This window comes from Urocampus carinirostris, chromosome 11, assembly GCF_059441175.1.
Source record: "Urocampus carinirostris isolate Australia breed hairy pipefish chromosome 11, RoL_Ucar_1.0, whole genome shotgun sequence".
Classification (NCBI taxonomy): Eukaryota; Metazoa; Chordata; class Actinopteri; order Syngnathiformes; family Syngnathidae; genus Urocampus; species Urocampus carinirostris.
Genome location: NC_142359.1, coordinates 9,658,484 through 9,681,163, shown reverse-complemented (window position 1 = coordinate 9,681,163; position 22,680 = coordinate 9,658,484). Strand labels below are relative to the sequence as shown.

General features: G+C 40.2%; 2 protein-coding genes and 2 pseudogenes across 2 annotated transcripts; 2 read left to right on the top strand and 2 right to left on the bottom strand.

The window, feature by feature from the left end:
• The first annotated feature begins 3,881 nt into the window (after positions 1 to 3,881).
• Positions 3,882 to 13,448, top strand: cnpy4 (canopy FGF signaling regulator 4). The gene is made up of 6 exons (XM_088348008.1): positions 3,882 to 4,043; positions 4,164 to 4,290; positions 12,427 to 12,523; positions 12,609 to 12,731; positions 13,022 to 13,139; positions 13,206 to 13,448. The coding sequence occupies exons 1-6, from the start codon at positions 3,953 to 3,955 to the stop codon at positions 13,295 to 13,297; spliced, it is 648 nt and encodes a 215-aa protein (XP_088204134.1). The 5' UTR covers positions 3,882 to 3,952; the 3' UTR covers positions 13,298 to 13,448.
• Positions 4,807 to 4,937, top strand: LOC148356368 (U2 spliceosomal RNA; annotated as a pseudogene).
• On the bottom strand, positions 10,499 to 12,183 carry LOC148356367 (uncharacterized). The gene has a single exon (XM_088348007.1). The coding sequence runs from the start codon at positions 11,512 to 11,514 to the stop codon at positions 10,513 to 10,515; it is 1,002 nt and encodes a 333-aa protein (XP_088204133.1). The 5' UTR covers positions 11,515 to 12,183; the 3' UTR covers positions 10,499 to 10,512.
• A 4,479-nt stretch (positions 13,449 to 17,927) lies between the features above and the next one.
• Positions 17,928 to 18,101, bottom strand: LOC148356365 (U2 spliceosomal RNA; annotated as a pseudogene).
• Between the last annotated feature and the right edge of the window lie 4,579 nt (positions 18,102 to 22,680).

Genomic DNA, 22,680 nt, shown 5'->3' with positions numbered 1-22,680 from the left:
GTCATCCGTCTTCATTAGTGATGCTTGCGCGCCTCTCGCCCTGCCACCATATGCCACTTTCAGCGTCACAAACGCAACCAAAAAGAAGAAAAAAAAACCGTGCCAAATGCGCACATCAACCTTTACGCACAACCATTGTAGTGTGAAACACCGCCTCCAAATGGATGCGCAAAAGCGCTTTGGTTTCGGGGTGATTGGGCGCCGAGCGGGTGGGAATGTCAATCACTCGCGTTTGACTCCAAACAAATAGTTTTCCCGTTTTCATTCCGTCCTGTTTAATACACATCAGGCCCCACACCTCTCTTTTGGGCGCCCACAAATCCCCTAATAACGCTGCATTGCCCCTAAATGTGTTTGTAATGTGGGCAATCATTTTCCATAATGGACGCTTGTCAGTTTTATGGCGGGGAATGATGGTGGTGACAGGCCGGCGACCCTCCCGCACCCCCTCACTGCTTTAAACGCGAAACAACACTGCTCCCGAGTGGTAAAAAGGAAAATAACACTTTATTATTTGTTATTATTATTTGAAGAAACAGTAAAGTAGGGGTGGGCAGTTATTTTATCAAGGGGGCCCACATGAGAAACAGAAAATCGTGTGGAGGGCTGGACTAGAACACTCACTCACTCCATTTTGCATGATATTCATTCCATTTCTCTATAAAAATGAAAAAGGGAGCATTGATTTAACAAGTTGATACAACTGATAAGCAGGGGCTTGACCAAAGGAGGCGGTGCCCACCCACGGACGTGCTCGGCCCACCCAAAGAAAAGTGGATGTAGTACCAACGGCAGTCAGGGCAGTGCATATGCTATCACATTCATATACTATTGTGTATGTCAGTGGACACTAGTGTGGACTCTCCTGCCTCCTAGTGCACACAGTGTGTGCGTCAATCCCCACGGAGGGAGCATTATATTTTCCTAATGATGGGAAATGTTTCCTCTTTTGAGAGAATCGGCTCATTCGGCTCAGCTGACTAGAAACAGGCGGCTCTTTTGTCTCCCAAGTGGCTTTTCAGATTATTTCTGTGGCTCTTATCCATATATAACAATTGTTTCCGTAACATTCAGCACAAAATAACTTAAACAGGGGAAACATACACCAAAAAAGACAACCATGAAAAAAATTAAAGGAGAGAAAGAAAAGAAGAAAAACAATAAAGCAAGAAAAATAAGTAAAAAGCTTGGAAAAAATAAACAAAAAAGCAGGAAATGAAAAGGAAAAAGAAAAATGCAAGAAAAAAAAGTAAATAAAAGTCTAGGAAACAATAATCAATAGAGGAAAAAATAATAGGGGAAAATAAAGGACAAAATTTAAAAAAAATCAAGAAAAAAAAGTAAAAAGCTTGGGAAAAACAAGAGAAAAAAAACGAAAATGGAGGGAAAAAAACTAAAGCCAGAAAAATAATTATAAAGCTAGGAAAACACAAAACAAAAGAAAAAGAACAAAAAAAGAATACAAAATCAAGGAATAAGAAGGAAAAAAATTGGAATAAACACTCATGCAAAACCAAAATAGGTCCAAACAAGTGATGTAGTGCCCTTCTTCGGTGCAAGCGTTGTTTCCTTTTCGATTGTTGACTCTGGGGCTATGTTTACGGAGTCCGCCATGACAATCAATGAGCTCACACGGTGGGTGTGGCTTAGTGTGGTGCTTACAAACTTTGAATAGCGTTTATTGGCTTGTGCTATTATCAAAACTTGCCTGTGATTGGTCGACGCTTTTCAAACACGAACAGTAACAATCGTGGTTGACCAAAACTCCATCACTCACTGCAAAACCTTGAAAAAAAACGCAGTTTGCGATTTCACAACCGCACTACGTTCAGACTTCTGACTTCGACTTCAGACTGCCGCCCCCCTGCTGCCCCCTACTGCCCGTCTACCACTTTCTTCTTCCTTACCGCCCCCCCAGATCTTTCCACCCACTTTGGGAACTACTGTTTTAGGGGATATGCTAATCTAATTGGGTATAAGGAGCGTAACGTTCAAAGACTTTACTTCCAACTCATTTTCTTCACATCGCCGGTCCGGTAAAACCTTTGAAGTGGACTAATGATGGGGGAGTCTTCTGTAAACCATAAATCTTTTGGATCAGTTGTAGGAGTACCGAAACATTTTCTTCCCATCCCAAGTCATTCCTATGCATTCCAAAACACTCAAATAATAATACAACAAGTATATAAACCACTATAAATATTTAAAATATAAACCAAAACCTGTACCTGCACAAGGATACCACATAAAGGACAAGATAGTCTTCAATATGATGAAAATTAGATTATATATATCTTTAAATATGAATAAATATGAACAATGATTAGTAAAAATACAGCGTAGACATATTCTCATCATGAGGGCAGCACGGCGATTAGCTGGCAACCAGTTCAGGGTGTCCCCTGCCCACTGCCCGATGGTTGCTGTGATGGGCTCCAGCACCCCCGCGACCCTACTGAGGATAAGCGGTGCAGCTAATGAGATGAGATGAGAGATGAGATTAACAATACACTGACAGAAATACTCCACTGCCTTAATAATGGTTCAGTCCATTTGATTCCTGGCACATCTTTTGATATTTAGTTTTGTTGTATTACTGTAGTATTACTGTACTTTCTTAGTATTTTGGTGGAATTTCTGCGGTCACATATTTGTAATATTTATGTAGTGTTACTGTAGTTGTATTTTTGTCGCATTTCTGTCGTAATACTTTGGTACAAGTATTTTTGCAGTATTTCTGTTTTAATATTTATGTTGCAGTATTTTTGTATTATAGTTTTACTGTAGTTGTTTTGTATAATTTCTGTAGAAGTACTTTGAAGTATTTCCATACTAGTATCTATGTAGTTATTCTTTAGTATCCTTTTAACATTTTCATAGGATTTCTGTTGTAATATTCCTGTAATAGTATTTCATTGTATATTAGTATTACTTTAGTAGTATTTCTATAGTATTTGTTATCATCAGAATGAAGACAAAAATATATATTAATTCCCAGTTTTCAAGCACTAAATTTGACATTTAGTTTTGTAGTTATGTGTCATATTTTTTGTAGTATTTCTGGAATATACAGTATATCTGAAGTAGTATTTTTGTTGCAGACACATAAAGGATATACCCGGAGCTACCCAGCTTCAGCGCTGTTAGGACGGACAGAGACACAAAAGCCTGCGGGAAGCGGAGAGGAGGTGGACTCGCTATCTACGTGAACACGAGGTGGTGTAACCCTGGGCACAAAGATTTCCATCTGCTGCAGGGACGTCAATCTTTTGGCCTAGCGTATGACGTCATCCACTCCGCTGTTGCTAAACTACAACACAGCACCCCGAGGCCATCCTGTTAATAAACAACAAAAGGATACTGCTGGAAGTGTGAATTTCCCTACGGGGATGAATAAAGTATCTATCTATCTATCTATCTATCTATCTATCTATCTAAAGGGACAGTGGGGACAAAAAATATATTATGGTGGCTAGCAGGCTGTATGGGAAATAGTGCACTTACGACCTTATTGGTTAAGGGATCCCAACAAACAAAAACTATATAATTTCACTGTATTCCGACCATTTTCGTTTGGCGGGCCGGATGAAAAAGCCTGATGGGCTGCATGAGGCCTGCGGGCCGTAGTTTGCCCACCCATGCTCTGGGTGCTCAGCACCCTCAAAGCACTGAACCTAAACTTCTACTTTCAACTTTTTAAGGACACCTCAAGAATCGCACGTCAATTTTAACGAGCGTTTTGTTGGATTGAAAAGCTCACCATGGGTTATTCGTCAACAGCAGGCGGCAGTAGTGCGTTAGTACAGTCTGCAAACAGCACAAAAAGAAACCGGAAGAAAAACTCAAGCCTTTCTTGTTTTTGTTTTATTGCGCATGCGCGGCCTCATCCTTGCCGATGTGGCTATGGGATAAGTAGTCCACTCGTTTCTTCTTTCCTTTTTAACTCACCACCATGAAACTTATGATCGTTGCAGCGTTTTATTCTCTTTATTTCTTTGTTTTTGTTCACGCAGACGAGATGAGACTGCCGAATCAATGCGAAGGTAAAAAAAGTTGCAGGATCTTTACCCCGCCGCCGCTAAGTGGCGCTATTATCCGCGACATCATTATTCATTTAATTTCGCAGGATTTGTCATTAAAATGTTTTATTTTGCGTGTTATAGTGTGCAAGTTTCTTACCGTGGAGCTCCAGGAAGCCCTGCAGAGGAGCAGCCTCTCCAAAGAAGTGCTGGAGGTGGGGCAAGTACTGGATTCTGGCAAGAGGAAAAAAGCTATCAAGTACAACACCTCGTACGTGAAATAATGCACTTTTAAAAGAGACTGATTCATATATCATTTAAATGCTTTTTGTGCATAATTTAGAGTCACTAGTCACAGGAATTCTGGCTCTTTTTAAAGTTCTGTATTTCTGCCGTATTTTCCTGCTGATTCGACGATAACAGTAATACAGTGGAACCTCGGTTCTCGACCATAATCCGTTCCAGAACCCTGTTCGAAAACCGATTTGGTCGATCACCGAAAATCGTTTTTCCCATTAAAAGTAATGTAAAATTGTTTTAATCCGTCCCAACACCCTGAATGTTTAACATGAACGTAAACATGAAGCTAACCCAGGCTAAGCGCCAGCGTTATCGTAATCTTTCGTACGTTTCATAACATGAACGTGTAAAAATAAAAAAAGGATTATGAATAGGATTTCTTACCTTTGTGGTGGACGGTAAGGGAGAGAAAAATCATCAAAAGTTTTTCAACCTCTTCCAAAACTTGCGGCAGTTGCTTGCTTATAGCGCTAACTTCCTTAGCCGCATCACTCGATTTCACAGCCTCCTTGTTCTTTACTATTGATTTTTGCAATCCGGAGATGGAATAAGAGCTTGCTCTGTCCACTCCACGCATCGGCCCGGTATTGCAGTACCTCCGGGAACGGTGCATTCGCAATGATCGCAGCAAGGCTTTAGGGCTAGGACCTTAGCTTGGCCTTTTGGCTGAGAGTAAGTGTCCCGGCTCCTAGGCTTTGTTGCGTATTATGAACTGACCGATAACGGATAATGGATAATGAATAACGAAGATAGAACAATAACCCTTAAAAACCCCCGTACTGATAGTAGATTTAGCTATGCTGTATTCACTAGCAAGATCGGAAATTCGTACACCTCTTTCATATTTAGCTATTATGTCTTTCTTAAAGGCAATAGTTGTACGAACAACTTGTCTTTTTTTCACCTGTCCTGCTTGCACCGACCTTCTTCGACACCCGTACGCCGCTCAGCATCGCACCCTAGCGTACCGGCGTTCAAACTCCGATTTTTTGACCGAACAGCGAAGCAAGAATTTCTCGAAATTTTTGGTCGAACACCGATTTGTCCGAACTGAGAGGCGTTCGAAAACCGAGGTTCCACTGTATAACATTTCCATTATTCGCGTGTATTTTATTTAATATAAATTCCATAACACATATTCAATAATAATTGATTGTTAGTGTTGATGGGTTTAATAATAATAACAAAGTATTTAAGGTGTGTGCAAGCCAAGGAAAGTCTATGCTTCTAAAGTTTAACTTATGTGTGAACTAAACTACTGTAAATGTGAACTGGTCATATAACCCGCTATTTTCATCCATTTTTACTTACTTTATTAATAGAAAATGTATTTTGCTTGTAAAAGAGGCAAAAATCTCACACAAAAGCGTCATTTTAGTGTCTCGAAAATTTTATTTCTTTACAAAGATTTGCGCCGGTGTCACGTCCAGAACAAAGGGTAGACCCAGTCGCGTAACTTTCTCACAAGTTTATTGAGATAGCGAGAGGAAGGGCAGCGCCTGCGATCCGGTGCTCGCTAGATGCGGGAAGCAAGTCGCTCTCGCAAACGTATCGTGATCCGAATACGGAAGTGGATCTTCCGTAGTGGGAGATGGCGGTGTCAGGGAGGGAAAAACAGGTCGATAGGAGAGCAAAAACGTGGTCGGGTCAGAAGCAAGTCGTAAGCCAGGAAAGGAGAGTAGACGTAGTCGGAATCAAAAATGGGTCTTAAGCCAGAACGGGAGAGCAGACCTGGTCTGGATCAAACCAGGTCGTAGCCAGAGACAAAGGCAAAAACAGGACAGGCGGGAGTCAGAGTCGAAAAAGGCTTGCCTTGTACAAACAGAAGTTCACAGATGGACTGACAACCGGGGACTGACAGGACTGGGTTCAAATTGTGACAGGGAGCCAATCAGAGCCCGGGCACAGGTAATTTACATCAGTAATCATGACAGCCGGTACTCTACCCTTCATTGCTACTGGGCGAGATTTTTAAATATGTGTTATTGAATATATATTACATACAACACACGCGAATATTGCCAAACAGCTCTTGACATTTTGTTGTTGTTGTTGGTTTTTATACTAATTATTATGTAATATTAATGTTCCCATGAATCCTTGAAAATTCTTCAAAGGCATTGAATTCGATATTCTATAACAAAAAAAAACGCCTTCATTGGCATTAAAATGTCTTAAATCGAAATTTCGAAAGTCTTAAAAATGTTTGAACTAAAAATCATTATGTCAAGTCAAGTCAAGTCATTTTTATTTGTATAGCCCTAAATCACGAAGAGTCTCAAAGGGCTTCACAGATTGTTACACTATATTACACAAACTATTTTCAACCGACAAGAGGAGTAGGTTATTCGTATGCAATGGAGTAGAAGTGAGTTTTAAGTTTAGATTTAAACATTTCCACTGAGGTTGCAGATCGAATCTCAGGGGGAAGAGCATTCCACAGCACCGGTGCCCGGACGGAGAACGCTCTCGAACCAGCAGAAGACTTCTTTGCTCTCGGGATCATCAGAAGACCGGCACTCTCAGATCGTAGGCTTCGGACCGGGACATAGTGGCAGATCAGATCTGAAAGATAAGAGGGAGCAAGTCCATGTATGATTTTGTACAATACTAAGAGAACTTTGAAGTCACATCTTTGGCTAACTGGGAGCCAATGCAGGTTAGCCAAAATCGGTGTTATGTGATCGTACTTTTTTGTCCTGGTTAAAAGCCTCGCTGCGGCATTTTGTACTAGCTGAAGAGACTTGATTCTGGACTTCGGGAGACCGGAGAGTAGTGCATTGCAGTAATCGAGACGGGAGGTAACAAGTGCATGAATTATTGTTTCCGCATCAGACTGAGACAGTATTGAACGGATTTTAGCAATGTTGCGAAGATGGAAGAAGGCAGTTCTAGTAATTTGCTTTACATGCATCTCAAAGGATAGATCAGGGTCAAATATGACACCTAAATTTTTAACTGAGTCACTCTGTGTGATGTGACATTTGTCAATGTTCACAGCAGTTTTTGAGAATAAGTCCCGGCATTTAGAAGGACCAATGACTAACATTTCGGTCTTTTCAGAGTTAAGACGCAAGAAATTGAGTGACATCCACTCTTTTATCTCAGTGAGACAGGCCTCCAAATTTCCACAGTTTAGTGTGGAAGATTCCTCCAACGGAAGATATAGTTGAGTGTCGTCTGCGTAGCAGTGGAAGCTGATATTGTACTTGCGAATAATATCACCTAATGGAAGCATGTAAATGTTGAAAAGTAGGGGGCCGAGCACTGAACCCTGCGGAACACCGCAGGTAACATTAAAGGGCTCAGATGTCGTTTCACCATATTTAACACAGTGCGTCCTATCTGAGAGGTAGGATTTGAACCACGAGAGGACGGCTCCTGAGAGACCAATCCATTTTTCCAACCGTTCTAGTAGGATATTGTGGCGCACTGTGTCAAAAGCAGCACTAAGATCCAGCAGCAGCAAAAGTGATGAAGCGCCAGAATCCATTGACATTAGGAGATCATTTGTTACCTTGATCAGAGCTGTCTCAGTAGAGTGGTTAGCCCTGAATCCTGATTGCATGGATTCAAAAAGGTTATTCTCCGATATGAAAGCATTCAGCTGCTGTGCCACTACTCTTTCGAGTACTTTAGAGAGGAAAGGTAGGTTTGACACAGGTCTGTAATTACTTAATATTTCTGGATCAAGGTTGGGTCGTTTCAGTGTGGGTTTAATAACGGCGGACTTAAAAGCTGCTGGAACTACACCTGAGGAGAGTGATGTATTTATAATATTTAGAACTGAAGGCCCAAGGACGCTAAAAAGACTTTTAATAAGTGAACCTGGGAGCGGGTCGAACTGGCAAGTTGTCGGTTTGGCCGCATTCACCACTTGTTTGAGATCATCAAGTGACAGTTCACTAAAACCGGCCATTTTCCCAGGGCAGCCACCCTGTCGTGCATCTGTAAATTTCAGTCCTTTAATACGTGTGGTACTAACAATATCTTTTGCAATTTCTTCCTGTATGCATTGAATCTTCTTAGTGAAGAAGACCATTAACTCCTGAGCAGAGTGTGTCGAACTGTCTGCGATAGGCTGTTGCCTTGTAAGCGATGCTACAGTGTCAAAAAGGGCTTTGGGGTTGTTCTTTTGAGACGCAATCACCTTCGAAAGGTAGGCCGATTTTGCAGAGGCAAGGGCCGCTTTATACTTTAACAAGCTGTCACACCAGGTTTGATGGAAAACCTCAAGCTTGGTAGCGCGCCAATTATGAAAAAATGGTTCAAAAATGTAGCAGAAATGTTCTTTGGAATTAGTAGTTATCTGCCAGTTTTAACTGAGGATCCATGATGTACTGCAAATATCCTCTTTTTAATTTTTGCTTTCCGTGTATTCAATTTTGGAGATTGACATGTTTTCAGATGGAACATTTTCAATTGGACCAAAAAAAATTGCCTTTGATTCATGTGGTTTTTTTTTTGTTTGTTTTAATTGTGTTTTTTTCAACTTGGTCTTAAATTAGATATCAAATGGCCTTCAAAAAGTATTAAAAACGTCTTTAATTTAACATGCCTTAAGCTGTATGAACCCTACATTATACTAATTAGATAATTATTATATGACATTGCCCAAGAAATGGCCTATAAAGAGGGACATAAAGTAAAACAAAGTAAAAAAAGGCTAAAGGGAAAAAAGACATGAAAGATGGTAGAAGAAAGAAAAAAAGCAAGAAAAAATAAGTAAAAAACTAGTGGGAAATAAAAAAAATATGAAAAAGTAAAACAAAAGGAACTAAGCAAGGAAAAAAGACACATAAGAAGGAAAAAAACAAAGGAAAAGAGGGGGAAGCAAGCAAAAGCAAAGTAAAAACGGTATATGTAAATAGTCTGCATTTATATAGCGCTTTTCAAGTCAATGAAGACCTTCTAAAGCGCTTTACAATGTGCTTCACTCTTTCCTTTTTACACAAACTAACATAAGAAGAGAAAAAGAAAAGAAAAGAAAAAGGAGGGAAAACAATATCAAAAAAGCAAACAATGAATAAACCCCTTGCTGAAAATAGACACAAAAGAGGGAAAAAAATAAAACTAAAAAAGGAAAAAATAGTGTGATTATGAGGTAAGACCTAATTCCTTTCCCTATGTTCTCTGTATCCTTGGTGATCTAGTGGATGGAAATTTCACAAATATGGTAACGCTTTTCCAATTATGTCTGTGTATAAGGCGCATTGGACTATAAGGCGCACGTTTAAATTATTGGCCAATTTGGGGTTTTTGAGTGTACCTTATAGTCCAGAAAATTCGGTAATTTGCAGTGGAATTGTTTCTTATGAGTCATGGGACATCTCGGCAACTCCCGTCTCCGCGTAGTCCTTGAAGGTGACGTGGTTGTGCTCCTTCTCCACAATGATGCACAGCGGCGTCCCCAAGGGGACATCTCGCGTCCCTTCCGCCACCATAATCTTTGCTAGGTAGCCCTCCTCCTGCACCTGGAATAGGGTGGTCCTTAATGGGGGTCGAAATTTTTTTGGGGGAAATATTGGGCTCTGACCCCCCGCATATGTTCTTATATTGATAAAAACACACTGTGTGCAATTTTGAACAATTTGGATAATATTTAGAGGTAGCTCAACGACTTTGAAATTTCCCAAAATGGTAAAATTTTGGCAATTTTCGAGAAAAAACGAAAATCTTAACCCTATGTGTACGGCGTTTTAGAACATCCAATTTCAGTCCATTGCTTATAATTGTAACACAAGAAAAGTTACAAGTAAATATAACAATATTGTATTTATTTTTACCTCAACAGCCACCACCCTTTCGAGGTTTCATTCACTGTGCGTGATCGGCATTTCCAAATAACATCCAAATTTGGGCGTCAATAAAATGAACTAAATTTGCAACTTCACCAACACAGATCATGTGCATTATGCAAAACAGTGTGAAAACAAATCTTACAGTTTGATGTGCATACAGTACAAAAACAATATGATAAGTGAAAATAGAACCAAGCCAACACCAAACAGTCTACCGAGTAATAGTCGAATAATAATTTCCAAATCACCAGTTCAGAGTTCACATAAAACAGGCCGATTGTCTTTGGAAAAACAATGCGTTTGCTCTCAGTTCAGCAATTACCTCAACGAATCATTAAGTTTATCATTGTAACATAGCCTATCAACAAATGTTGTGTATGTTCACAAAGTGTTCATTTCTGTTTCACGATGGTCTGTTTTTGAGTATTCGGGAACCTTTTGCGATGTTCTGCAACCACCAGTAACAGGTACTGTAATTGTTCTTCATTGTGGGTGAGACGACCATTGAAGTTTTGAATCAGTGCGACGCCTCGCTCTGCGTGGTCATTGATGACAGACAATGCTTTCACCTTGTCACATGCCTCTCTATAATCAATGCGGCCATTCCATGTGGTCGGTTCTGCATCCAAGAAGCTGGTGGAGATCTCGAGAAGCTGCAGCAGCTTGATGGTATTAGTGGTTGCAAAATCTGCGAGTTTCTTGTCATTGACGCACTTCAGATCCACCTGGCCTTTAACTTCTGGTTCTTCCGCTCCTGGGGTTGACTTCATGGCACTCGAGATGTCAGTTTTTGTTTCATGCGATACGTCGGGATCAAAAAGGGACAAGCCAACAAGGACTTCAGAAAGATACCAGAGATGAGTTGCAAACTTTTTGCTTGTCGCTTGAGAGATGGCTTTGTTGATGTTCCCATAGTTCACCAGGTCCTTTAGAAAAGCGAGATCATGGCGAGAAGCACTGGCTGCCACAGGACACAGGAACCAAGCCTTAACATATATCCTAGCATAGAAAAGACACACGTCACGAAGACCTTTTTCCTCACGGGCAGTCAGTCGGAACTGGTGTCGAAACATCCACACCTTGAATGAATATATCACCTTGGCCATCCATCTCGCCTGATGCATCGCCCCTGGTGCCATAAACTTCACTTCTCGCTCAGGTATGCCTCCGAGATAGACAAGGACAAGCTCGAGCAACTCCCGGTAGTCGTCTCTTGGTTGGTTCGCTTGAAGGGTTTCAGAAATGAAACCGTTGAGGCTGTCTCTAACATCTGCGATGTTCTGTCTGGTGTACTCATCACTGTTTGCATTCTGAAAGTCACTGGAGTCGATGAAGCTCCATTGCGTTTTAAATCGCTTGAAGATTTGGATTTCTGGACTAGAAGACGATCCCATGCACGTCCAAATAGTTTCTCAACTTTTTTCACCATGTCTTGTGTGTGACGTACAGGAATCCGTGCTCTGAGCCAGAAAGATGTCAATTTCTCTACAGTGGCTGTTGCTGCAACTCTGATAGTCTCTTTGCATTCGATGTGTCGATACAAAAAATAACCCAAAACTTGTTGAATCGAAGGTAGTTTACACCCTGTTATATCCTCTTCATGAGGCAGAAGATATTTTTTTGATCTCTTCGATGAAGCCATCTTGATTTTTGTGACACGTTTGACAATCAGAACTCAGTGTGGTGAATATCTGAAACCACTAAGGCACTGTGATACTAATCGATAATAGAAAGCCAGTCAAAACGAATGCCACAATAATCCCAATCCATTTTGTGACAATTGTTCTCCTTGAAATCCGAAAGACAGTCAAAATTATTTACTGGTGTGGTCAGATAAGTATTTCGTTGACATGTATTTATGCAGTTTTATTATTGAACAATTATTTATTGTGCCAGTAACTTTGTACACTAGGTCTGATATAATGTGCGAAAAATCCTTATTTTTCATACCAAAATTTCAGAGGCCTTGAGCGACCTCTAAATATCCTTTGATTTTGATGAAACTTTGCCTAATTACGTTTTGTATATATTGGAACATATTCAAGGGGTCAGAGCATGAAATTTTAAAAGTCGAAAAATAAGGACCACCCTAACCTGGAAGCCTTTGAGTGGTACAAAGGGGGAACAAAAAAGAACAAAAACACGAAAAAGCAAGAAATACAAAGGGGGGAAAGCTATGGAAAAAGAAACAAAACAAGAAAAAAATGTCAAAAAGAAGATGAAAAAAGCTAGGAAAAAGAGAAGAAAAACACAGATTATTTGTTGCAGCCCTAATTTTCATACGTTGTTATTGCTTTTTATCCCAGTGAGACGCGCCTGATGGAGGCCACGGACAACATATGCGAGCGCATCCTGCAGTATAGCGTTCATACAGAGCAGCCAGGCAGCCTACGCTACTCGAAGGTCACCTGGCTAGTCCTCAGAATCCGGCTCCTTCATTTTTCCTGCTCTCTTTCGGGCTTCTCATAGTGATGCTATTCTTCTTCAGGGTACAAGCCAGACCATGAGCACGCTGAAGAACTTGGTCCAAAAAGGTGTCAAAGTGGATTTGGGCCTGCCATACGAGCTGTGGGACGAGCCCTCCGTGGAGGTGACGGACATGAAGAAAAAGGTAGAGTGACAGAAAACGAAATATAAAGTAATCATAAATGTCTACATTAAAGGTAAATTGTGTGTTATTTAATGCCTCCTCGTGGTTAAAACTTTGTTTGTGAAAGAAATAACAATGTTGATTTGATGAATAAGCAAAAATATTCTTCATGGTCTTCCTTACTGTGAGTAAATAGGTGCCGCGTTGTGTTTGTAAAGTTTGTTATCGCTTAATAGGCGGAATTACAATCATTATAAACGGAGTTATCGGCTGAGTATGTCAATGTGCTACCAACTTTGTGACACTCCTAGTGCGAGACTATGTTGGAGCAGTATGAGGAAGTGGTGGAGGCCTGGTACTTTCACCATCAGGACCAGAAACTGGAGGACTTCCTTTGTGAGAAACACGTCCTCGGACCGGGTGAAAGAGGTCAGGCTTACCTGGTGGGCTATCATATCCCTCTGGTGTGTGTTTATGTGTGTGTTTCTCCTGCAGAATGTCTCAGGGAAGTAAAGCAGAGCGACCTGGGAACCAGCACAGGAACCCAGGAGGACGGCACAAGGACGAGACTTGCCGGTGAACTTTGATCTGAGGAAAATCTCGACATTTGAAGGAAGGACTCCTCAACTCTTTGTCTTTTAACGTTTTATTGCCCTTGCATAAATTTGAACCCCACAAATGTTAAACCCCATGAGGCGCACTGGATCATAAGGTGTACCCCAGAAAATAGTCTTTTTTCATATACAAAACTCAATTCCAATGAAGTTGGGAAAGTGTGTTAATTGCAAATAAAAATTGATCCAAGTAAATTGCAAATTCTTTTCAACCCATATTTAAATGAATGCACAGCAAAGACAACATATTTATTGTCTTCACTCATAAACTTTATTGTTTTGGGAGAAAATCATCAACTCTGTAATTTGATGACAGCAACACGTGCCAAAATAGTTGGGACAGGTGTCAATAACTACTCAGAAAGTGGATGAATGGAAATCAACCAACTATTTGCAGGTGAACAGATGAATTAGCAACAGGTGAGAGTTGTTACTGGGTATAAAAAAGGGAGACCCGAACAAGCTAAGTCATTCACATGCAAGGATGGGGCGAGGTTCACCTCTTTGTGAACAACTGCGTGAGCAAATTGTTGAACAGTTTAAAAACAACATTCCTCAAAGTACAATTGCAAGGAATTTAGGGATATCATCATCTACAGTCCATAATATTGTGAAAAGGTTCAGGGAATCTGGAGAAATCACTGTGCGTAAACGGCATGGCCGTAAACCATTATTGAATGCCCGTGACCTCCGAGCCCTCAAGCGGTACTGCATTAAGAACCGACATCAATGTGTAAAGGACATCACCACATGGGCTCAGGAACACTTTGGAAAACCACTGTCAGTCAATACAGTTCGACGCTATATCCGTAAGTGTGGGTTAAAACTTTATGTTGCAAAGCGTAAGCCATTCATCAACAACATCCAGAAACGCCGCAGGGTTCTCTGGGCCCGAGCCCATCTAAAATGGACTGATACAAAGTGGAAAAGTGTTCTGTGGTCTGATGAGTCAGTTTTCCAAATTGTGTTTGGAAATTGTGGACGTCGTGTCCTCCGGTCCAAAGAAGAACAGAACCACCCAGACTGTTATGCACGCAAAGTGCAAAAGCCAGCATCTGTGATGGTATGGGGGTGCATGAGTGGCCAAGGAATGGGTAACCTGCACATCTGTGAAGGCACCATTAATGCAGAAAAGTACATTCAGGTTTTGGAACAAAGTATGTTGCCATCCAAACAGAATCTTTACCATGGGCGCCCTTGCTTCTTCCAGCAGGATAATGCCAAGCCACACACTGCACGTCTCACGACAGCGTGGCTTCGTAGTAAGAGGGTGCGGGTGCTTGACTGGCCTGCCTGCAGTCCTGACCTGTCTCCCATTGAAAATGTGTGGCGCATTATAAAGCGCAGAATAAGACAAAGGAGACCCCGGACTGTTGAACAGCTGAAGCTGTACATAAAGCAAGAATGGGAAAGGATTCCACTATCAACGATTCAACAACTAGTCTCCTCACTTCCTAAACGTTTATTGAGTGTTATTAAAAGGAAAGGTGATGTAACACAATGGTGAAGAAGCCCCTTTCCCAACTACTTTGGCACTTGTTGCAATTATAAAATTCTAAGTTTATCATTATTTGCTCATGGAAATAAAGTTTATGAGTTTGAACATGGATAATCTTGTCTTTGTGGTGTATTCATTTAAATATGGGTTAGAAAAGGTTTGCAAGTCATTCTATTCTAATTTTACTGACATTTTAAACTTTTTCCCAACTTCAATGGAATTGACTTTTGTATTTATCATACATAATGTGCACGGAAGTATAAGGCACACCCTGCCTAAAAAGTATTTTGTCATATACTTTTCCTATACAAGACGCACCAGACTACAGGGCGCACAAAATGAAAACTATAGGAAGAGCTACCGTATCTATTCGTGTTTGGTATATATTTGTCAAGACCGGAACAGGCAGTAGACCCAAACGCGTAACATTTCACAGAATGCTTTATTTGAGAATCTAGGAAGTCGGGCGCGGGGAAACAATCAGTGATCCGGTGCTCGCTGGGCAGGAGGAGCAAGAAGCCCTCGCGAAAGAAGTGTGGTCGGAGAGCCGAAACAGGTCGGGCAGCCGGGACGGCAGAACAGAGCGTGGTCGGAGGCGGAAAGAAGTCAGGCAGCCGGGACGGTAGAACGGAGCGTGGTCGGAGATTAGAACGAGTCAGGTCACCAGAGACAATCGGAAAGCCAGGGACAGACGAGCAGGAAACAGGAACAATCAAAAAATGCTTGCATTGCATGTGCGGAGGTTCGCTGACGGACTGACAGGGAGTGAATGAGAATGACGTGTTTAAATAGGAGAACTAATTAGAAAACGAGTGGCAGCTGGGGCTGAATCAATGAGCGCAGGTGAGAGCAATAGGCAAATCATGACAATATTAAGGACTCTCCCCTACTTACGACAATTTGATTTATGTTAAGCGATAGATTCAAACATTTCTTTCGGGATGTCAAAAAATATTCAGACATTGTTGTGAGATTTTGTATTGTCTGCACCTTTTTAGGAGTACAGGACATTACTGTAGTGCTTCTTTCCGCCGCTACCGGCATGTGGCGCTGTGAGACCTCACCCGGCATCCACACCAAAGAAGAAACCTGCTTCCTCTTCCTAGTCCGTGTGTAAACATTCTATACTGTATCTCCAGCGCGCTTAGAACATTGACATTTTTAATTGTTTAATATCTCGTGCATCCATTCAATATGGGTGGTGTGAAGTGTAAAGAAGAGGCGTGCCGTTTCTCTTGAAATGAAAGTGGAATAAGAAAGTTTGATGTGGTTGAGAAAATAGTAATAATGCTTTTGTTCTGCCACTTTTTACCACGGAGGAGGACCTCTTTAGGCGCATCTCCCAAAAGTAAGCTAAACCTCACTTTATGTATCTTTATAGAGCATATTATTCTATGAAATGTTTTTTTGGTACAAAACAACACCGGTTACTTATACAAGCCTTAAACATACTTATACAAACCTTAAACATACAAAATATAGCACCTAAGCAATTTACGAACAAATTCAACTTACAAATTGTTCGTAAGTAGGGCAGCGTCTGTATTGCAATGATTGATCAGTTGTCAAATGTCAAAATTGAAAAAATATGTGTGCAATTTGAATCAACCCGAGTTGCAGTGGTCAGGGTACCAAATCCTAATCGCAAGATGACCAGTGGTTCAGGTTACTGGGGAAAGGCATTCGATTTTATCGCATTATCACAATTATTTTTTCTCACAGTGCCAGAAATGAATGTTAGAGAATGGGGAAAACATGAAGTTGCCTTGAAAGATATAAAATAAACGGCAAAAACCTCGAAGAGGGAAACGACTCTTTGTGTCAGCGGACAATGACGTCAGTTCCAACCACATTTCAAGTAAAATTAATACAATTTTTTTGACCTAGGAGCAGGGTTGGGGTAGGGTTACTTTAACTGGATTACTTTCAATTACTTTTGGATTACTCCAATAGCAAATATGCTAATAAAAGACAAAAGAAACTAAATATGAATAAAATGATGACTCACAACACGTGGTAAGCTTTCTCTCCTGGCTTTGATCTCCGGCAAAACTAACATAAAATGCTACAGAAACAAAATGAAACTAAATCCAAACAGCTTGCCAACATCATTTTTGCCGTTCCATGTATTCCGTTACTCCACAAGCCGGCACAAAATGTAGTCATTTTATTCATATTTAGTTTCTTTTGTCTTTTATTAGCATATTTGGTATTGGAGTAATCCAAAAGTAATTGAAAGTAATCCAGTTAAAGTAACCCTGCCTAGGAGTATTTAAAAAAGCACACTTATAGAAGACTTCATGGACAGTATTTTTGCTTCTTGTTTAAAATCAATATTTATTTGATGAATTACGTTTTTTTTACCAATAGAAGGCATTAAATAATATTCAATGTGCCTTTATTTTTATCATTTTCTCTTTTAAGTTGTTCATTTAAACACCACAGGAGGGCGCACAGGGCAAACAAAGAGATTCTCTCTGACGTATTAAATAATCATGAAAAAAATACAATTTCACACCTGTCAATATATACGTTTTCCACGTTTTTTTTAAATCATTTAACTATGTTTACGCCTTATAATAATTTTTGTACCAGAACATATATTTTCAATAGACTATATGTAGGGTTGAGTAGGGTTACTTTAACTGGATTACTTTCAATTACTTTTGGATTACCCCAATACCAAATATGCTAAAAAAAGACAAAAGAAACTAAATATGAATAAAATGACTAAATTTCTTGCAGGCTTGGAATACATGGAACGGCAAAAATGATGTTGTCAAGCTGTTTGGATTCATTTTCATTTTGTTTCCGTCGCATTTTATATTAGTTTTGCCGGAGATCAAAGAGATCAAAGCCAGGAGAGAAAGCTTACCACGTGTTGTGAGTCAGAATTTTATTCCTATTTAGTTTATTTTGTCTTTTATTAGCATATTTGGTGGGGTTTTGGGGTTTTTAAGGGTTATTGTTCTATCTTCGTTATTCATTATCCATTATCCGTTATCGGTCAGTTCATTAAACGCTACAAAGCCTAGGAGCCGGGACACTTACTCTCAGCCAAAAGGCTAAGCTAAGGTCCTAGCCCTAAAGCCTTGTTGCGATCATTGCGAATGCACCGTTCCCGGAGGTACTGCAATACCGGGCCGATGCGTGAAGTGGACAGAGCAAGCTCTTATTCCATCTCCGGAATGCAAAAATCAAAAGGCCAAGATGGCCAAGCTAAGGACCTAGCATCAGGCCAAGCTAAGGACATAGCATCAAAGCCAAAGGCCAAGCTAAGGACTTAGCATCAAAGCCTTGCTGCCAAGCTAAGGACCTAGCATCAAAGCCTTGCTACAGGCCAAGCTAAGGACCTTCTCAGATAAAAAGCCAGATTAAGGTCCTAGCAATAAAGCGTTGATCAGTGCGAATGCACCAATCCCAGAGGTACTGCAGTTTTAATCCAAAAGTATTTGAAAGTAATCAAGTTAAAGTAACCCTACCCAACCCTGACTATATGTAATAAGCAACACTGAATTTATCGCAAGTAAGGAAAAAAAACAAGAAAGATAATAAACCCATTCATACAAATTATCTTTGATTTTGTTGTACATAGGCTGTCTTACTGTGAGTAAATGGGTCAGTGTTTTGTTTTTAAGATTTATTATTGGTTAAAAAAAAGGGGGGAATTAAAGTCATTAATGAGGGGAGCGATTGGCTGAGGTTGACGGGTATGTAATCCACAATTTCGCCATGCAGTCCAACAAAATGAGTAATCCAGAAAATGTATTTAGTAAAAATGTATTTTGTTTAGGAATACACTTTAAAACTATTTTTTTTTTTTTGCCGTTGGAACGATCTCGTTCTGTGCCGTATGGATGTATCCGGATAGATGATATCGTCAACATCTCATCTCATTAGCCATACCGCTTATCCTCACTAGGGTCGCGGGGAGGCTGGAGCCCATCCCAGCCATCTCCGGGCAGTGGGCAGGGGACACCCTGAACTGGTTGCCAGCCAATCGCAGGGCACACAGGGACAGACAACTCAGTCGCTCACTCACACCTAGGGACAATTTGGACCGGCCAATTCACCTGAAATGCGGGATGAAACCGGAGGGAACCCGGGGAGAACATACAAACTCCGCACAGGAAGTCTGGAGCTGGATTTGAACCCACGACAGGTTCCCATGACATGAACTGAGCCGCACAAGCGCTAACCACTGCGCCGCCGTGCTGCCCTATCGTCAACGTAGATTGCTATAATTGTTGCAATACACTAGCAAATGTTATCCTCGATCGAGCATTTATTTGGTAAATAAAACAAAATTGTTTACACAAATTCTTTGTTTTTGTTAGATATAGTTTGCCTTGTTAGAAGTAAATTGACGCTACGTTGTGATTGTGAGGTTTGTTATCGCTTAACAAGGGAAAAGCATCAACTCGTTTATTGACGAACATTTTGAAAGATAAAGTACTCAAATAGAGAATTTGACTCGTTTTACATGAGCCACAAGATATGTTCCATCATTACTCAAATGGAAAATGGCGAAAAAAGAGTTTAAATAATAGAAAAAAAATCAAAGTATTTATTAAAAAAACGTAAAGTTTTTTTAATGCTATTTTTTATTTTTACTGCAACTGTTTTAAGACAATAATTATTTTTGTATGCAATATTTGTGCTTGGTTCCTGCAAAAACCAATTTTGAAGTCATATGGAGTTTTTAATAGTAATATTTTTACAGTTGTTTTATATTGCTCTTGTTATGCAAAGTAGGAATTTCTTCTTATTACTATTATTCTTTTTTAACTCTTCATGTGCCAAGGATGGATATTTGGGGGGGATAATTTATCATGTTTTTAAAATATTATTGTTTCTGATTTTAAAAAGCAATTGATTTTATTTAAAAAAAAAAATGAGTGGGGCTCCTTCGAATTTGTGATCCAGGTGGTAGAGCAGTCATCTTGGGATCAAGAGGTCGCAGGTTCGATTCCCGGCTCCTCCGTGTTATATGTCAAAGTGTCCTTGGGCAAGACACTGAATCCCTAACGACCCCAATAAGTAGGTAGGCGCTTTGCATGGCTGACTCCCTATTGGTGTGTGAGTGTGTGTGTGTGAATGGGTAAGTGTGAAGCACATTGTAAAGCACTTTGGGAGGTCTTCATTGACGCTATATAAATGCAGACCATTTACTATTTATTTCAGATGGAATTTTCAATACCAAATTGTTACGTAGCAGAACGGCAGCTGAGTGGTTAGCGTGTCCGCGGCGCAGTTCTGAGGTCATGGGATTGAGTCCAGCTACCCGCCTTCCTTTGCGGTGTTTGCATGTTCTCCCCGTGACAGCGTGGGTTTCCTCCCACATTCCAAAAACATGCATGTCAGGTTAATTGGCCGATCCAAATTGTCCCTACGTGTGAATGAGCAAGTGACTTGTCTGTTTCTGTGGCAACCCGTCCAGGGTGTCCCCTGCCCACTGCCCGAAGATAGCTGGGATGGGCTCCAGCACCCCCGCGACCCTACTGAGAATAAGCAGTGCAGATAATGGATATAATGAAATGATCTGCATTTATATAGCGCTTTTCAAGTCAATGACTTCCCAAAGCGCTTTGCAGAGTGCTTCACATTTCCCAATAGCGGCCGTGCAGCCATGTAAGGCGCTAACCTGCTTATTGGGGGTATTAGGGGTTCAGTGTCTTACCCAAGGACACTTCGACATGTAACACGGAGCAGCCGGGATTCAAACTGCGATCTCTTGATCCCAAAACGAGCCCTCTACCTCATGAGATGGAAATTATTACGTAATAGGGGTGCAATTTGGCTGAAATGGTAAACATTTAAGTATAAACTCAATGGCATCTTCTATTTTTAATCAAACACATGAACGTCACATATGTTAAAGAACCGTTTTACTACAGTTGTAAAACCCCCACCATATGCAGCAATAAAGCCAACGAACCGCATCACACGATAAATAGTTCGATGATGACATAAGAAAAGCATGGCGATCAATTTGTTCTGGTTCTCTTAAATCTGGCAGGAGTGAGGCACCTGTCAGCCAGCGAGCACCTTGACGTCCAGACAAAAACTGAGCTTGTGTTTTGGTAACAAAACGCTCTTTACAATTTTTTTGTTTAGTGATGGGAATTACGGTTCTTTTTCAAGAAGCATAGTGATGGTCGGCTCTTTCAGCTTCCAACGGCTCTCAGATTGTTTTTTGTTGGTGTTGCTTTAATCCGTATATTACCAAGGTCCTATATGCAAAAAAATACTTTAAAAATGGAATGAACGAAACAAGGCGAAAATGAAAAAGGGAAACAAAGTAATGAAATCAAAGAGAAAACAAAAAAGTCGTAAAATGCTTAAAAAAAAAAAAAAAAGAAAAGAATACAAAATTAAAACGGTCAAGTCATGTTTATTAGTATAGCCCTCATTCACAAGGAGTCTCAAAGGGCTGCACAGACCACAACTTATTGTAAACTACAGACTATGATTACCCCATCTCCTGATCTAAAACCTACATGAGGGCAAGGAAAAATTCCAAGCCCTCAACATTCGGAAAATGAAGAAACCTCGAGAAGGAACCGCACATGAGGTAATTCCCCTTCCTGTATGACCAAGCTGCAATGGATGTTGCAATAAGAAATAATACACAGATATTGTCAACATAAAATATAGCTCATTCATAGGCTGTAGAATAGAAGTGTGTTTTAAGCTTAGATTTAAACATTTCCACTGAGGTTGCAGATCGAATCTCAGGGGGAAGAGCATTCCACAGCACCGGGGCCCGGATGGAGAACACTCTCGAACCTGCGGATCTCTTCTTGGCTCTTGCGATCACTGGTAGACCAGTATTTTCAGAGCGATGGCTTTGGACCGGAACATAGGGGGAAATTAAATCTGAAAGATATGAGGGAGCAAGTCTACCCATGATTTTGTATTATACCAACAAAACCTAAAATCACATCTTAAGCTAACAGAAAACTGATGCAGATTAGCTAAAATCGGGGTAATGTGATCAAACTTTCTTGTCTTTTTAGAAGCTTTGCTGCAGCATTTTGTATTAGCTGCAGGCTCTTGATTTTGGACTTTGGGGGACCGGAGAGTAGTGCATTACTGTAATGGAGACAGGAGGTAACAAACGCATAATTTATAATCTCCGCATCAAACTGGGACAACAAAAGACTAATTTTAGCATTGTTGCGAAGATGGAAAAAAAGCTGTTCTAGTAATATTCTTAACGTGTGATGGAAAGGAGGATTGGAGTCAAATGTGACACCTAAATTTTTGACTGAGTCACTCTGGGTGATAAGCGATACAGAAAAAGAAGAGAATCAAGTAAAAAGCTGGGGGGGAAAAGGAAAAAAAAGAGGGGAAAAAAGTAAGGAAATAAGGCAAAAGCTAGGAAAAAGTGGAACAAAAAAGGACAAAACAAAAAGAAAAGGGGGATAAAGGAACAAAGGCTAGAAAACGACATGAAAAACTAGGACAAAAATAAACAAAAGAAGAAAAAGATAGAAGACAAAAGGAAAAAAGGAGAGGAAAGAGAAGATAGTCACAAAAAAAGAAGAAAAAACTAGGGGATAAGGAAAAAAGACAGGTTTACCAATGATAATGTAAAATTATGCACAAAATGAATTGATAGTTTTACAGTATTTTCTACTAAATTTTAATAGCATGTATTTTTTCACTCTACGGTAAACTTTTAACTCATTTAAACTTTTTTTTAACTAATACACCTTATTAAAGTCTCGCAACTCAGAATCTCTGAAAAACACAACAAAATGTAAACTAAATATATGGACTTATTACTGCTACAAAATCAACTATGACATACAAAAATAAACAAAATGTTCTTTTTTTTCTTCAATAAAATAAA